Source organism: Protopterus annectens, chromosome 9.part0 (genome assembly GCF_019279795.1).
Source record: "Protopterus annectens isolate FY-2018-M chromosome 9.part0, PAN1.0, whole genome shotgun sequence".
Classification (NCBI taxonomy): Eukaryota; Metazoa; Chordata; order Ceratodontiformes; family Protopteridae; genus Protopterus; species Protopterus annectens.
Window position 1 is genome coordinate 1,619,013,639 of NC_056743.1, and position 18,628 is coordinate 1,619,032,266.

Consider the following 18,628-nt stretch of genomic DNA (forward strand, 5'->3'; position numbering starts at 1 on the left):
GTAAAATAAAACTTTTAAATGAAACCCAAATCATCGTAGAAGTAAAGCACTATGCACATTACAGTGTTTATGGTAAATGGGGTGAAATAGCCAAGTAATGGGACATTGGAATAGCTGCAGGGGGGAAGCCCCATTCAACCATGATTTTGTGAGGGGGGAAGGGTGGCAAACTCAGCCCCAGCTGAACTATAACTCTCAACTGTTCAGATTTTTGCAGAATGAATAGATTTTTGCTTCTTATTTTTGGTTTGTTCCTCATAACATTTGTGTTTTTTTGGCAAATCATTTAGGAATGAAGTCACTAAATAATAGCGAACATTGAGTTTCAGACTTCATATTCTTCAGAAAAATGCATGCTAAAGCAAGACCTGTTATTCTGTCAACTGTCTAAGTTTATGCAAGAGCAATTTTTAGTACTGTTTGTATGTTCCCCCAGTATATTTGGCCTTGTCCAGATTTCCTGCATTAAGAGGTTGAGAGGTACGAGCAAATACATCACTTTATAGAATTAGGTATATCCTCAACTGTCCCCGATTGTGGCTCAGAATGTTGCTCTTCCCCTAATAATCCCTCCGCAAAATGGCAAATTTGGAAGAAAACGTGGAGGGTTTACAAATAATAAATAATTGTAATGATCAGAGTAATAGATTACTTTTAATTTCCAAAATGCATGTAGATTCTCTTATTTTGTCAGCTGCTCAAGTTAACAGTATTAATATTAAAAAAGTGTCCCTTCTTTGACAAGTTCCCAGCTGTATTGTGTGGCTATTTTATATTTTTGTATCACATTTTTAGTCCATTTTTCACAAAATTGTGATTTTTCTGGCAAATTAGTGGCAAATTATTAAAGACTGAAGTTAGAAAATAATAACAGACATTTGAATTTCAGATTGTATACCCTTCAGAAAGTTCATACTAATGCAAGACCTACTTATTATCTTTCTAAGTTTATAAGAGCAATATTTAAAAACTGTCCTTATTTTGGTGCCTTTATCCCACTTCTATTAATGGCTTTCTCCAGATTTTTTGCCCTGAGGTTGAGAGGTATGACAAATGTGTCAAGTCCATCACTGCCAGCCAGAGACATTTCAAATTGTCACATACTTGTTGCACCCCACTCCCTCACATAGTGACTCTGGATGTGTCCAAGCAAGGCAAGGAACAGTTATGCAGTGTAAGTGTGCAGAGTATCCTCCCATCCAGGGTAGACACACGTACTACAGTGGCTTTTCATCTGTCCTTGATTTTGCAGAATGTTCTGATTTTCTGTCATATTTTTATACTGTTGATTTATGCTTCTTCTTATTCAGAAAATGCATGTTGTTGCATAGCCTGTTGCTCTGTGTTTAAGTAGCAATGCTTTAATGACCATCAGGTAACCTTGTCTGAGACTGTAAGATGCAAGTAAGCTTTAATAAGCATACTGTTAAAGAATTACCAACATTGAAAGCCTTTTTGTTGTTGCCATGCAGATAATATTTACAAAACTAGATAGTGTATAAGCCTTAGGTATTGAAATGTATATGACGGTATTTGTAATAAAGGACAGGATTATAGTATTTTCAGAACCTCATTACATTTGTTGGAGACTTGCAGACATCTTTGCAGGCTTTACCTGTAAACTAAACAGAATGCCAATCTATCATGTGTGGTCCATATCATGTGCAGTAATCCTTTAAGCAATTTATCTTGAGCTTATTTCTTGTTTGCTGTTCATTTTTTACTTTGATCATGTTTTCCCCAAGAAACAAGTAGATAGTTGTTGTCAGGCAGCAGGTCTTTTTTGGCTAAGAAACATTTTTACATGTAGGGGTATCATAGAGTTTGCTACTTTCAGCATGTTACTTGGTACTTTTATAAAGCTGAATATAAATTATAATTAGAACTGCAGTGCAATAAGTGATTTGAGTTGAGTGCTGCTTGTTTTTTATACTTGATTTTGACTGGCATTCTCGTAATGTATTTAAAAAGTAATTTCTTTTTTCATACCTCACAACCTTTTTGTTTCCATACAGATATTAAGTAAGCTGTCATATAGCCAATGCATTGAAATATTTTTTTCTTCTACACTTCATTTTGTCTTGATTGAACTCTCATAATGACAGTTTGGCACCCAGGGCAGCGTATTTAATTAAAGTCCCAGTTTTTGCAGTTTTTAGTGTAGACCCACCCTTTCTAGTTGGCCATACTCCTTCCAGTTGGCCCTACCCAATCAGCTGTCTCCTGCAACCCCACTTTGATTTGAAGCCACCAGCTGCCACTGGTCCAGGGATTATAAGGAAGAAATGGAAGTGAATCCAGACCCACTTGAACACCATTGGGCTGTGGATCCCCTGCCCCATGATGTGAAGTTACAAACTGAAGTTGGAGCTTTTGTAGATGCCCATGCAGCAAAGTCAGCAACACTGATAACAATGTTGATGTTGAAACAATCATCTGCAAAGACATTAATACTGAAGGAGTGGGCTGGGCACCAACCAGATCATGCTCCAACAGCCCTGATGCCACTGATATCAATCTCTTAACATTGATCATTAATATGTAGAGATCCAACATCATTTAGACTGGCAAACAAATCTTTTAGAGCCGAGGGCTGGAAAGCCAAGGAGTTCAGCATTCAAAATAGTACCAAGGACATTGGCAATGGTAAGAAATCTGCACCTTCATCCTGGACATCAGCAGCCAATAGATAATGATGCAGAATTACTGTGGAAGTGTTTATCTGGCTTCATTGGGATTAAAGCCAAAAAAGAGGCTGTGGAGGACCCATACACAAAAGAAAACAAAACATAACTGTACATCCTGAACTCAGAGGGGGGAGTGATGTGACCTGCCTCTACATCTTCCTACAAAAGAGCCTTCATCATCTTCATACAGTCAATGATCAAGGAGATACAGTAACTCCTGGTGCATAAAATAAACCTGACCATTCTGGCAGACCTAGGTCCAGAGGGAGCTCTCATGTCTGATCTGCTTCCAAAACAGAAGACAGTGGCTTTTCTAGAAAGACTCAGTAGATAATTCTCCAGCACATTTATCACTATTTTAGAAACATAGATTAATTCTGTACCTCCTCCTACACCTCCTCACATCCTCACCAGTTCAGAAAAACAGGAGAAGATTCCTTCACAGAAATGGTCTTCTCTAAGGTTTCCCTCTTCTTTAGATCCTCAACCTTATCTCTATTTATTTATTTATTTATTTATTTATTTATCTGTCTATTTATTTTGGCTTGGGGGCAAAACAGTGGAATGATCTTTGATTCTTTGTAGGAAGAAGACACACATAAGTGGATAACTCATCTTAGTAATTAAATTAATACAAGCTTATTACTCCTATTTGTTAAATTCTGTTTGACCAACACCTTGCATCTCTTGCACTCTGACTTTAAATGCTGCACTTGTAAAGACACTCAGTGCACAAAACACTCCTGTCCTGGGGTGGAATTTTATGCCAGTAGAACTCATGCTTCTTAGACTCTGATGACATTCCATAATGAAAACTGGAAATGAAGGGAAAAAAGTTGTTGATATACCTATGTGCTGCTTGGCTCTTTTTAACACAGATGATAAGCAGGTGGGATATTAGATGCCTTAATACATCGAAACACATCAGGATGGATAGCAGCATCATAAATACAAATGAACTGGCTAACAGACAGACATTACATACATACATGCTTTCATCTCAGCGGCTTACAACAAAATGGCAGTCAAACTTGCACATGCTCAGATTGTATACACTTGTGCAAGCACTTGGATAGCTTCTTAAAGGTACATACACTACATCCTCTCTCTTAAAAAGATTGCCCTTTGTAAAAGTAATACTAGAGTTAGACATGCATTGTTATAGACATTAGAAACAAAACACAGTGTTCATGTCCAAGTTGCTTTGTATCTGTTACAGGGTTTAGAGATGCGACCATATCTTATAACATAATAATCTGGACTAAATTTAGCAACAGGAACAGTCTTTGATGCACATCTCATATCAGGAACTTGTGGGTTCATCACAGGAATAGGAATGTCCTCTGGAACTGGAACACCAGACAACTCACTCTGAGATAAGGAGTCTTTCTCACAGGCTATGTGCTGTGGTATAGGCTTAGACAGTGGTAGTAAATGCTTCTGATTCTGCCTAAAGTCTGCAACTTGTGATTCCACAATGTATGATCTCGGCTCTGGGCAAATACTCTCTTCACCAGTACAATCATAACATTTGGACATTTGCATCCTTACCACTTCTCCTTCTCGTAATGAATTGAGTGGTTTGCTGGTCTTATCATAGTAGGATTTCTGGGTAAAGCACTTCTTCAACAGATTGGTTTTTCACTGAACTATTGATCTTGACACACAAAACCAGCAATTGACTACTGATTGGTAATGTAGCTCTGGTTTGTCTCGACAGAAGTCTCTGAGCAGGTGAACCAAGATGTTTATCACAAGGAATATTTCTGTGATTCAAGAAAACATCACTATTGTCTCATTTTGATTTCTCAAGTAACTGTTTTGCACTTTGAACTGCATGTTCTGCCAAACCATTTGACTGCGGGTACTCAGGACTACTTGTGACATGAGTAAAGTCCCATTCTTCAGCATATCTTTTGAACTGTTGGCTTGTAAACTGCGTGCCATTGTCAGAAATAACTTTGTTCAGAGTACCATGTACTGAAAAATGATGCTTCTTCTTAGTAATGACTGTACTGGATGCTAGGTTAGGAAACAATCAGAGTTCGAGTCTACTAACACCAAATAATGTTGACCATTCCACTCAAAAATATCGGAGGCTATTGTCAACCAAGGTAGTTCCAGAATCTGGTTTAGCCGATGTGGTTCCTTCTATTGATGTGGCTTAGTGCTATTATACACATACCAAGATAAATGTGCTCTCTCAATATCTTGTGACATAGAAGGCCAAAATACTAGTCCTCTTGCCCTTCTTTTGGTAGACTCAGTACCTCGGTAACCACAATGCAAGATAGTGATGTACTCTTGTTTCAAGGACTTTGGAACAATTACTTTAGGACCTTTCATAATAATACCATTGCCAGATGAAATCTCATCTCTGTATGGAAAATAAGGTTGCACTTATTGAGGTAAAGTAGATTGTTTTGATGGCCATCCTTGATTGATAAAGTGGTTGACCCTTTGTAAAACTGGATCTGTGGCTGTATGATCTCTCAGCTCATCAAGACGTGTGGAAGAAAAACTTCTAACTTCCATTACTTCAAAATCAAGGCTGTCATTCTCATGCTGTTCTGTGGTGTTTCTTGGTGATCTGGATAATGTGTCAGCAAGATAAAGAAGTTTGCCTTTCTTGTAGACAAGAGTGAAATTATACTTTTGCAATCTTAACATCATGCATTTTAATCTGGCTGGAGCTGACTGCATAGGCTTTCTCAAGATAGTGACTAGAGGTTGGTGGTGTTTTGATCTGGATAGGTCTACCATAAACATAATCATGGAACTTTGAACATACAAACAATTGCAAAAAGCTCTTTCTCAATCTGGGCAGACTGCATCCTCTTTTAGACTGACTGTGACAACACCAAATTTTGAAGCATCACAGGGAAGTGTAACTGGCTTGTGAATATCATAGTAATTGAGAGTTGGTGGACTAGCAATTTTTTGTTTCAGAACATCAAATGCTCTTTGGTGTTACTCTAACCAAGACCAGGATACATCTTAAAGTGTTAGCTTTCTAAGTGGTTCTGAAAGTTGGTTCAAGTCTGGAATGAAGTTGCTTAGATAGTTGACCATGCCAAGAAAGTATTGCAGGGCTTGAACTTTGTCTGGTGCTGGCATCTCGAGAATGCCTGTTTGTTTAGAACAGTCTGGTCATAGGCCTGAACTAGTAAATAAATTACCAACATAAGTGAGCTTAAGATACACTTGATGTGCCCTTTCCAGAACTTTTTGGAGGTTTCTATCATGTTCAGCTTCACCATGACCTCCTACTAGTATGTCATCTACTATAATAGCACAAGGATGCCCAGAAAAAAAATTGCATCATAGCTCGTTGAAAGACTTCACTTGCAGAATTTATCCCAAGTGGCATTCTCAAAAATCTGTACCTGCGAAAAGGAGTACTGAATGTAGTGAGCAATGTGGATTTCTTGTCAAGCTGAATTTGCCAAAATGAACTCTTAGCATCTAAAACAGAAAACAAACAGTGGCATTTGGCAGCAAGGCTGCTACTTCTTTAACTGTGCACATTGGACGATGAGGTCTTTTTAGCTCTTTGTTCAAATCTTGTGGATCAACACATATTCTGATGTCATCTGAGCTTTTCTTACGAGCTACCATGATGGGAGATATCCATTCAGTTAGAGTTGAAAAACCACATTCAGCTGGAGCTGAAAAAACAACAGGAAAAATCACACCTTGTCACACCATTTTATCTAACTCGACTTTGACTCCATCCTGCATGGCTATTGGAACTTTACATGCTGGCCTGACAACTGGACTGACCTCTGGGTCTAACTTCATGGACTACACAACTGGAAGTTTGCCTTGTTTGACTTCGAACAGATCAGCATAGGTGGAAAAAATGTACTGGCTGAAATTAGAGTAGTGGTCTTTTAAGCTAATATGGTGGACTTCCTTGTTAAATGAAAGCAGTCTCATTTTCAAACTGTCTCTGAGCCCTAGTAATGAATGGCTATGCCTCTTGACCACATAAAATGATACGTCATAGCTTCTCCCAGCAGAATAACATGAAAGCACTACTGAGTCTTTGGTTTGAATTTCTTCACCACCACCTTGCCAAATCAACTATTTCACCATTACACACACTAGCAAATATTTCTGCAGACATAACATTGCACTTAGAACCTGTATCAATTTTGAGCTCTATGGGTTTGCCATTTATCCAAACAGTGCAAAATAATTCATTCTTTGCCCTTAAATCTACTGCATTAACTGTTTCATGAAGCACTAACACACCATCAACATGAAGAGTAGGGTTGCAGCTTTCTAATTGAGCAACTCTTTTCTTAAAATGTTCCTTCTTAATAAAAGAATGTGGGCCTTTTGATTTACAAACCCTCTTGAAATTATTCCATTTATTGCATTTGTGGCACTGCTGACAAAAAGCTAATCATTTTTCCCTTTTAGATTCGTGACTTCCACCAGAATTACGGCAGTTGACAATGAAACTAGGTTGGGGCCCATACTTTGAGTTTGCTGTCTCTATCTTATGCTTCACTGAGACTGTGCTAACTCTAGAATTTTCTAGAAAGTTCTGGGGTTTACCAGTTAGTACTGCAGGGGTTACAGTGGCTGCCACGTGCTCATGCCTGTTTCTTTTAACCACATGCTGCATACTATCAACATGAGTTTTATCACTGTGCCTTCTAGAGATATTCTCGTTAGTACGAATATTTGTGTGCTTTTCTGTGAGCTCGTATATCTAACAAATCTCAATGGCCTTATTCAAAGTTAAATCACTGTCATGAATCAAAATCTTTCTCACAGCATCATCTTTAATACAACGCACAAGTCTGTCCTTTATCAGCTCATCCCTTAAACCACCAAATCTGCATGTTTAGCCTTATTTCTCAGGTTAGTTACATATGCTGTGAAAGTTTCACCAGGCTTTTGATCCCTTGTATAAAATAAGTGCTTTTCCATTGTGACATTTTTCTTGGGGTTACATATTTTTCTAAATTTACATTTCAAGCACATTGGGTCCTCCCTTGACTCAGCCTGTACAACAATATGATGGTTTTCCCCCAATCTGTATAGATAGCAGGTGCATACACAAACAAATGTTCCTTTTCTATGGCTTCTGACAAAGCTAAATTAAGCAGAATAAATGCCTTTGTCTGGCCATGTTTATCAGAAAATGCAGCCTGTATGAAAATGTCATACTCTTTCTCAAACACTCTTCAGTTCTCAGCAGTATTGCTGTCAAACACAAGTGCACTGGATTTTTGAAATCCATCTGCCATGCCCACAAAGTATGTACAAACACACTGAAAATATGGCCCTTATAATTATGCACGAACAAACTATGCTGTGAGCTTGTAATAACATTCAAATGCACAAAAAACTCTCAGAAATACTGTACTTTGCAAAATATGCTCTGTAATGGCTGTTTTCTGCGAAATAACTTTACTGTAACATTGCACAAACATGCAAACACTTTATACATTTCTGATAACTTGGAAATCTTTGCTTAATACGAAAAATACATACTTTGGAAAATGCAGCAATTTCCCCTTATTTTATTAGTTTTATGCAATTTGAACTTTATTTCAAACATTTTGCACAGTAATTCAAATATTTTATCAATATCGTACATATCAGTTTATGCAAATATCGCTTACAATGTTTTGCATGCCTCATTTCATATTTTACAACTAAGAAATAGTGCTGAGCAAGTTGAGATGAAATTAGTTTCTGACCTGTTTTGCAAGTATGCATATTATAGGGATGATTCACTCTTCCATATTCCACCAGTTCCAAGCAAAAGCCTTAAGTTGTTTTAGCCAAACCTTTTTTGGTACCATGTCCCTTTTTAGACATGCTGCTTCTGACTCCATGCTGCTCATCTCTCTCTAACATAGATAACAAGAAAGTGGTTTTTTTCATTTAGATGCTGTAATACATAGGAACACATCAGGATGGATAGCAGCATCATAAAATGCAAACAAACAGTCTAACAGACAGATCTTACATACATACATGCTTACATCTCAACAGCTTGCTACAAAATGGCAGTCAGACTTGCACATGCTCAGTATTTAAACACTTGTGCAAGCCCTTAAATAGCTTCCTAAAGGTACACACACACACACACACACACACACACACACACACACACACACACACACACACACACACACACACACACACACACACACACACACATTAATCTACACTATGTACTTAGATATACATTGATATTCTATCGACAATAGCTACAACTGGCAAAGCCACATTCAGCACAGTCAGTATCACCTGGTGCACACATATTAAGCAAATAAAGGCTTTGTAGAATAAGCATAGTGTGAAGTGAATAGACCCTATACAAACAAACAAGTCCTAGGTAGAGTGGTGTTTGGTCCTGAGTAGGGAACAAGGTCAAAACTACTCAGGGAGAGGAATGTAAAACATAACGATCTAAAAAATTAGACAAAAAAAGAAAGATCTGATTTAAAAAATTTTGCAAAGGTAAACAGTTCATAAACAAGGTAGATGATGACAAGAAAACATCAAAGTACAAGAAAATGTACACAAATATGCAATTAAAATGCTGAGGGCCATTTCTCTGGGTTAGCTCAATGAATATCAAAAACATATCTAAAGTTAGTAAAGATGGAGCATGACATGGTGAGGGAAGGGGTTAGAGCCTGGTGATGAGGTATTACATGATGAGGGAAGGACTTACAGCCTGATGATGAGGCATGACATGATGAGGGAAGGGCTTAGAGCTTGAGGATGAGGCATTACATTATGAAGGAAGGGCTTACAGCCTGCTGATGAGGCATGACATGAAGACAGAAGAGGTTAGAGACTGATGATAAAGCATGGCATTATGTTGGAAGAGGTTAGATCCTACTTATGAGGCATGACATGATGAGGGAAGGGCTTAGAGCCTGAGGATGAGGCATTACATTATGAAGGAACGGGTCACAGCCTGATTATAAGACATGACATGAAGAGGGAAGAGCTTACAGCCTGATGATAAGGCATTACATAATGAGGGAAGGGCTTACAGCCTGATGATAAGGCATTACATAATGAGGGAAGGGCTTACAGCCTGATGATGAGGTATGACATGATGAGGGAAGGGCTTACAGCCTGATGATGAGGCATTACATAATGAGGGAAGGGCTTACAGCCTGATGATGAGGTATGACATGATGAGGGAAGGACTTACAGCCTGATGATGAGGCATTACATAATGAGGGAAGGGCTTAGAGCCTGATGATGTGGTATGACATGATGAGGGAAGGGCTTAAAGCCTGATAATGAGGCATTACATAATGAGAGAAGGGCTTAGAGCCTAATGATGAGGGATGACATGATGAGGGAAAGGCTTAGTCCCTGATGATGAGGCATGACATGATGAAGGAAGGTGCTAGAGTCTGAAAATGTTTATCTTACTTACCTAATACCAGTGTTATAAGACCTGAAAGTTTTGAAGATCTTGTATAATGTTGAATATTATGAAACTAAATATGTACATGGTAAATAATCTTCATGTAACATTTATTTCTGTGTTTATCATTAATTATTTTGCAGCTCACAATTGTATTGAAATTATATATCTAGATGAGGACCAAATGACTCTCATGTAGTCATATTTCACTGTGTCAGCCACTGGTTTTCCAAAGATATGCCATAATTTCTGGGTGATTCAGTGTCATTGGAGTTGATGATAGTTAAATGATATGCAATACATCCCCTCTTGCATTGGAAGTTTGCGAGGTGAAATCCCTTCCTTTTTTTTCCTGTGGGTTGGCTGAAATACACTTTAGGTTCAGCCGCCTAGCAAATGTGGTACATAACAGGTTAATCGTGACAAAAGTAACCTTTATCCGAATCACAAGTACACTTTTTTCTTTCTTCTTTTACTCTAGGTTTAATTTTGTATAATACAGTTTATGAATGTCATTTTAATCGCTATATTTCTTTACTTTTTGATACGCTATGCAGACCAACATTCCATTTTCTTTTTCTTATATGCACATTTGTATCTTTGTTTTACAAAAAAAAAATCCCTCCTTATGTGTCACTTTCAAAGGGGAAACAATTTAATGGGAACCTGCCTGGTTGAAAAAAATCAAATAATCAATCAATAAATAAAACATAGATTAATCATACTTGAATGATAGATACTATCCTGTCAACGGCTAACAAAATATGGATGCATTTATTTGCTTCCTATTTGCTTGTTTACTTATTTATTGGCAGGGAACATCCCACTGGAAGGATTCCAGTTTCAATGGAGTCCTTAAAAGAAAATTGCGAAGACCAGAAATAATCAGAAACATATATGTCGCAATATTATGTCAAATCAGCACGACACTGACAAATGCTTAGCAATACTAGTAGCACGTAATTGTAAGACTGCTAACAGTTATACGTAAAGTAATTCCAGAAGATAAGAATAAGAATAAATGGACTCAATGCTATCCCCTGGTTGATTCTGTTTACTCCTTACTTACCCTGTAAATATCTTTCATTACCTACCTTCAAATTCCCTTCCACTTGAAACTAATATCCTCCATGTTAACTAGCCATGAAATGTACCCAAAATCCTGTTATGTATTAGATATCCTAATCTGGCTCTTAATGTATAAGGAATCTAACTAACTAGTATTTTATGAAGAATTTATCACTGTTAATGTCATTAATTCAATATATGTAAATTTTGATGTATAGCTGCAACTTAATGCATGTTCACAATGTATTGATTTAGATTGTATTCCATATCTTGTTATATGTATACTGATGTTATATATTTGCCTTATTTTTTGTATGCCTTGTTTACTTATTATTTGGAGCTTTTCTCCCCGGGCCTCTGCTGAAAATGGATTTGTATCCAGTCGGACTTTCCCTGTTAACAAATGTAAAATAAAATAAACAAAACTAACTAAATAAATATACATATACATACAGATGATAAACAAAGTTAAGTGACAATGAGTGAAAAGGCCTTTTTCAGGAAAACTGGTTATTAGTTGACTAATGTAAGTGATTCTCAAAACAAACTCCTGACTAGAGATGTAAGAAATGATATAATTTGAGCTGGTTCTGTGGTTCATAGGAATTTAGCCCTCATCACAATTAAAACTTGATAGGGGAGGATATGATGAAGAAGCTGGAACAAGCTCACCTACCTTAACATAAGGCAGGCAGCCTAGATCATTGTGTTACTGACATCTAGAACAGCAGAAAACTAAGTAACTTGGATGGCTGTGAATATACTATCACTGCCTCCTTGTATCACTTGATATATATGTAAAAGCTAATGATTTACTATTACGGTTTCTCTCATATGATAGTGAACTGTGTTAGCAATGTCAGGTTTTATACCAACTGTTAAGCTCAACAGTCTCTAATGTGTAGGTCAAAAAAAATCTAAATTCTATAAACAGACATGGTAGTAACAAATGCATGATATTATAAACACAGAAGTAATGTTCACTGAACAAGAAAAATGTCTTTACAGCATTAATATCCTACCATTGCAAAAATATTTTGAATCTGTGAAGGTATGTTTCCCAGACGTCGACCTGAATCCTTTTTGACACGTACAGTAGTAACTCCCAATGGTATTAGTGCAGATAGAGTTGTTACCACAAGTTTGATTGGATTCGGTGCACTCATTTATATCTGTGTTTCACAAAACAAAAATATCAAGTATATGTAAAGATATGACTTTTAAACAAATGACAGCTGCAAAAATGTATTAATTAGATAGTGAAAAGGAAAAAATGTCCATTAAGTTATAATCTTGTGTACAAAAAAAACATAAAAAAGTAACTGGTTTACTTACTATTTCATAGACACAGAAATATATTTACAGTTTCATTGCCATGGGCCTGTTCTTCTCCTAAATTTTCTTTGTCTAACTTAAGGACTGACATAGTTTATACACACAAAGCTACTTCCTCATTCTTAGACTGTTACAGCAAATAGTGCGCTCATACACAAAACACAAGGTGCTTACTACGTGTTGTCTAAAACTGAGTATAAATACATTTATCCAATTCTTCTCTGCGATATTTTATTCCTTTAATTTTTAAATTCCATTGCATCTGAGGAAAGACAACTGGTCAATAAAAATGCTGAAACCCATTTTTAAAAATGCTGATTTCAGTTTGGCCAAATGTTGCCTGAGATGAAAGAAAATTGTGTCATCTGTCTTGCTGTAATGCTTGCAGAATTAATTTACTTCATAGCTCGAGTTAGGGCTGGCTTGGGGTTAGATATAAGGTTTAGGTTAGAATTAGGCATGTCTTTAGCGTTATTCTTGTAGTGGGGTATTCATTTTTCATACAAATAAGTCACATTTATGAAACAAGACATGTTTTACTATTTCAGCAGTAATTCTTAACTACTGCAATGAGAATGTCTTTTACATATGATTTATTGCAGACATATATGCATATCTGACTCGAAATATAGTAAAATAAATCCTAGTTAAATTTTGGCAGACTTATTACCACATACTGTTCTGTTATATTGGTATGCATCTCTGTCTGTATATCACAGAATAGAATACAATTATTAAGTATCTGAAATATGAAAAACATGTATTTCTAAAGTAGGGAAAAAATTACATAAATAATGCCCTGCACATAAAAAAAGGAATCAAAATTCATTAACAAAAGACATTAAAATATCAAAAGAAAATGCATGCATACTTCACAGACAATGAGACATGCCTTAGCACATTTACGTATGCCATCAATTGCACTAATGAGGTGCGAAATACTTCTCTGCGAAAATGTTGGGCAGTGATCATATGATGAACAGTTGTAAAAAAAATCAGTGTAAAATAAATGCATTAATTTGAAAAAGGAACGTAGTAGTTTTTTTACTTGTTTGAACATCTGCATTTGGTCAGTATTAATCTTATCTAACCAGTGTGCTGCGTGCCCTAACTAGCTCCTCTACAAGTATTTAAGAGTGAAATGAATGAAGCTGCATCTCATCACTTAACAGCTATACAAGCTGCACAGCTCATTACATAACAGCTGTACAAGCTGCAGGGCTCATCACTTACCAGCTATACAAGCTGCACAGCGCATCACTTAATAGCTGTATAAACTGCACGGCCCAGCCGGATGGCTGTGAATATACTATAACTGCCTCCTTGTATCACTTGATACTATATGTAAAAGTTAATGATTTACTACTACAGCTTCTCTCTTATGATAGTGAACTGTGTTAGCAATGTCAGGTTTTATACCAATTGTTAAGCTCAACAGTCTCTAATGTGTAGGTAAAAAAAATCTAAATCCTATAAACAGACATCTTAGTAACAAATGCATGATATTACAAACACAGAAGTAATGTTCACTGAACAAGAAAAATGCCTTTACAGCATTAATATCTTACCATTGCAAAAATATTTTGAATCTGTGAAGGTATCTTCCCCAGATGTTGACCTGAACCCTTTTTGACACGTACAGTAGTAACTCCCATTGGTATTATTGCAGATAGAGTAGTTACCACAAGTTTGATTGTATTCAGTGCACTCATTTATATCTGTGTTTCACAAAACAAAATATCAAGTATATGTAAAGATATGACTTTTAAACAAATGACAGCTGTATACATTTATTAATTAGATACCGAACAGAAAAACATGTCCATTAAGTTATAGTCTTGTGTACATTAAAAAACATAAAGAAGTAACTGGTTTACTTGCCATTTCATAGACCTAGAAATATATTTACAGTTTCATTGCCATGGGCCTGTTCTTCTCCTAAATTTTCTTTATCTAACTTACGGACTGACATATTTTATACACACAAAGCGACTTCCTCATTCTTAGACTGTTGCAGCAAATAGTGTGCTCATACACAAAACACAAGGCGCTTACTACTTGCTGCCTAAAACTTAATATAAATACATTTATCCAATTTTTCTTTGCGATATTTTATTCCTTTAATTTCTAAATTCCATTGCATCTGAGGAAAGACAACTGGTCAATAAAAATGCTGAAACCCATTTTTAAAAAAAGCTGATTTCACTTTAATTTCTAAATTCCATTGCATCTGAGGAAAGACAATTGGTCAATAAAAATGCTGAAACCCATTTTTAAAAACGATGATTTCAGTTTGGCTACATGTTGTCTGAGATGAAAGAAGATTGTGTCAACTGTCTTGCTGTAATGCTTGCAGAATTAATTGACTTCATAGCTAGAGTTAGGGCTGGCTTGGGGTTAGATATAAGGTTTAGGTTAGAATTAGGCATGATTTTAGAGTTATTCTTGCAGTGGGGTAATTATTTTTCATACAAATAAGTCATATTTATGAAACAAGAAATGTTTTACTATTTCAACAGTAATTCTTAACTACTGCAATGAGAATGTCTTTTATATTTAATTTATTGCAGACATATATGCATACATGAATTGAAATGTAATAAAATAAATCCTAATTAAATTTTGGCAGACTTATTACCACACACTGTTCCATTTTATTGGTATGCATCTATGTCTGTATATCACAGAAAAAACACAATTATTAAGTATCTGAAATTTGAAAAAACATATATTTCTAATGCATGAAAAAAATTACATAAATAATGCCCTGCACATAAAAAAGAATCAAAATTAATTAACAAAAGACAATAAAATATCAAAAGAAAATGCATGCATACTTCACAGACAATGAGACACACATTAACACATTCACATATGACATCACTTGCACTAATGAGGTGTGAAATACGTCTCTGCGAGAATGCTAGGCAGTGATCATATGATGAACAGTTGCAAAATAAAATCAGTGTAACATAAATGCATTAACTTGAACAAGGAAAGTAGTAGTTTGTTTTACTTGTTTGAACATCTGTATTTGGTCAGTAGTAATCTTATCTAACCAGTGTGCTGCCTGCCCTAACTAGCTCCTTGACAAGTATTTAAGAGTGAACTGAATGAAGCTACAGCTCATCACTTACCAGCTATACAAGCTGCAGGGCTCATAACATAACAGCTGTGCAAGCTGCACGGCTCATAACTTAACAGCTGTACAAGCTGCAGGGCTCATCACATACCACCTACACCAGCAGCACAGCCCATCACTTAACAGCTGTACAAGCTGCAAGACCCAGTTGGATGACTGTGAATATATTAATACTGCCTCCTTGTAACACTTGATGCTATATGTAAAAGCTAATGATTTACTATTACAGATTCTCTCTTATGATAGTGAACTGTGTTAGCAATGTCAGGTTTTATACCAATTGTTAAGCTCAACAGTCTCTAATGTGTAGGTAAAAAAAATCTAAATTCTATAAAAAGACATCTTAGTAACAAATGCATGATATTATAAACACAGACGTAATGTTCACTGAACAAGAAAAATGCCTTTACAGCATTAATATCTTACCATTGCAAAAATATTTTGAATCTGTGAAGGTATGTTCCCCAGATGGCGACCTGAACCCTTTTTGACACGTACAGTAGTAACTCCCATTGGTATTAGTGCAGATAGAGTAGTTACCACAAGTTTGATTGTATTCGGTGCACTCATTTATATCTGTGTTTCACAAAACAAAATATCAAGCATATGTAAAGATATGACTTTTAAACAAATGACAGCTGCATACATTCATTAATTAGATACTGAACAGGAAAAAATGTCCATTAAGTTAAAGTCTTCTGTACCTAAAAAAAACCATAAAAAAGTAACTAGTTTACTTACCATTTCATAGACACAGAAATATATTTATGGTTTCGTTGCCATGGGCCTGTTCTCCTAAATTTTCTTTGTCTAACTGAAGGACTGACATATTTTATACACACAAAGCTACTTCCTCATTCTTAGGCTGTTACAGCAAATAGTTTGCTCATACACAAAACATAAGGTATTTACTACTTGCTGCCTAAAACTTAGTATAGGCTTGTTGGCTGTTGGTGAAGCACCCACCAAGAGGAGAAAATGCTGAGAGAAGAAAGGAGCCACTTTTGAGACTTTAAGTATTTTTCCTCTGTTTATTTGCTAAGTTTTTCTGCATAGCCACCTATTTTGAGCATTTTCTGGCTTGTTAAATTTGATTTCTGCATTAGTAACTGTATTTAGAGCACAACCTAGAGCTGTTTACTGAATTTCCTGTTTGCACTTATTTTTAAAATCGTTTTTTCTCAAAACTTGCATTTTATCTGTCTTTGGCCTAGCACTCTTGTGTGGGGTCATTTACTGCACTGTTATAACTTGTTGATACTTGTTAACCTCTGCTATCTCTGAAAAACACAAACAAAAAAATCTTGCTTTTTCCCACTTTTCTGAGATTTAAAAAAGTTCAGTTACAGGCTTGCTGTTCTTGAACTGTTTGTAAGTTTCTGTGAGGCCATTTTTTGCTTGGGCTAAAGGAAAGTCTCTCTGTTGATCAGTGGCAGTGAAAAACATTGAGCAGCCTGCCTGCCCCTGTGGGAGTGGTTACTGACTTGAAACTGTAGTTTTATTGGCCATTTTGGGTCAATTCCAAAACTCCTTCATCTTCCTCTCTTAAAACCTGGTTGCCTCATGGTTTTGGCATCTTTTCAGGCTTGTTGGCTGTTGGTGAAGCACCCACCAAGAGGAGAAAATGCTGAGAGAAGAAAGGAGCCACTTTTGAGACTTTAAGTATTTTTCCTCTGTTTATTTGCTAAGTTTTTCTGCATAGCCGCCTATTTTGAGCATTTTCTGGCTTGTTAAATTTGATTTCTGCATTAGTAACTGTATTTAGAGCACAACCTAGAGCTGTTTACTGAATTTCCTGTTTGCACTTATTTTTAAAATCGTTTTTTCTCAAAACTTGCATTTTATCTGTCTTTGGCCTAGCACTCTTGTGTGGGGTCATTTACTGCACTGTTATAACTTGTTGATACTTGTTAACCTCTGCTATCTCTGAAAAAACAAAAAAAAATCTTGCTTTTTTCCCACTTTTCTGAGATTTAAAAAAGTTCAGTTACAGGCTTGCTGTTCTTGAACTGTTTGTAAGTTTCTGTGAGGCCATTTTTTGCTTGGGCTAAAGGAAAGTCTCTCTGTTGATCAGTGGCAGTGAAAAACATTGAGCAGCCTGCCTGCCCCTGTGGGAGTGGTTACTGACTTGAAACTGTAGTTTTATTGGCCATTTTGGGTCAATTCCAAAACTCCTTCATCTTCCTCTCTTAAAACCTGGTTGCCTCGTGGTTTTGGCATCTTTTCAGGCTTGTTGGCTGTTGGTGAAGCACCCACCAAGAGGAGAAAATGCTGAGAGAAGAAAGGAGCCACTTTTGAGACTTTAAGTATTTTTCCTCTGTTTATTTGCTAAGTTTTTCTGCATAGCCGCCTATTTTGAGCATTTTCTGGCTTGTTAAATTTGATTTCTGCATTAGTAACTGTATTTAGAGCACAACCTAGAGCTGTTTACTGAATTTCCTGTTTGCACTTATTTTTAAAATCGTTTTTTTCTCAAAACTTGCATTTTATCTGTCTTTGGCCTAGCACTCTTGTGTGGGGTCATTTACTGCACTGTTATAACTTGTTGATACTTGTTAACCTCTGCTATCTCTGAAAAAACAAAAACAAAAAAATCTTGCTTTTTCCCACTTTTCTGAGATTTAAAAAGTTCAGTTACAGGCTTGCTGTTCTTGAACTGTTTGTAAGTTTCTGTGAGGCCATTTTTGCTTGGGCTAAAGGAAAGTCTCTCTGTTGATCAGTGGCAGTGAAAAACATTGAGCAGCCTGCCTGCCCCTGTGGGAGTGGTTACTGACTTGAAACTGTAGTTTTATTGGCCATTTTGGGTCAATTCCAAAACTCCTTCATCTTCCTCTCTTAAAACCTGGTTGCCTCGTGGTTTTGGCATCTTTTCAGGCTTGTTGGCTGTTGGTGAAGCACCCACCAAGAGGAGAAAATGCTGAGAGAAGAAAGGAGCCACTTTTGAGACTTTAAGTATTTTTCCTCTGTTTATTTGCT

The 18,628-nt window shown here is 36.4% G+C and overlaps 1 protein-coding gene across 1 annotated transcript in view; it reads right to left on the bottom strand.

Annotated features, from left to right (window-relative positions):
* LOC122810730 (latent-transforming growth factor beta-binding protein 1-like) overlaps positions 1-18,628 on the bottom strand; it is a 573,718-nt gene that overhangs the window by 457,008 nt on the left and 98,082 nt on the right. The window contains exons 12-14 of the mRNA XM_044082294.1: positions 16,079-16,228; positions 14,079-14,228; positions 12,198-12,347 (exon numbers count right to left, since the gene is read on the bottom strand). Of these exons, the coding sequence (XP_043938229.1) occupies positions 12,198-12,347; positions 14,079-14,228; positions 16,079-16,228 (450 nt within the window). The remainder of the gene's footprint in view (positions 1-12,197; positions 12,348-14,078; positions 14,229-16,078; positions 16,229-18,628) is intronic.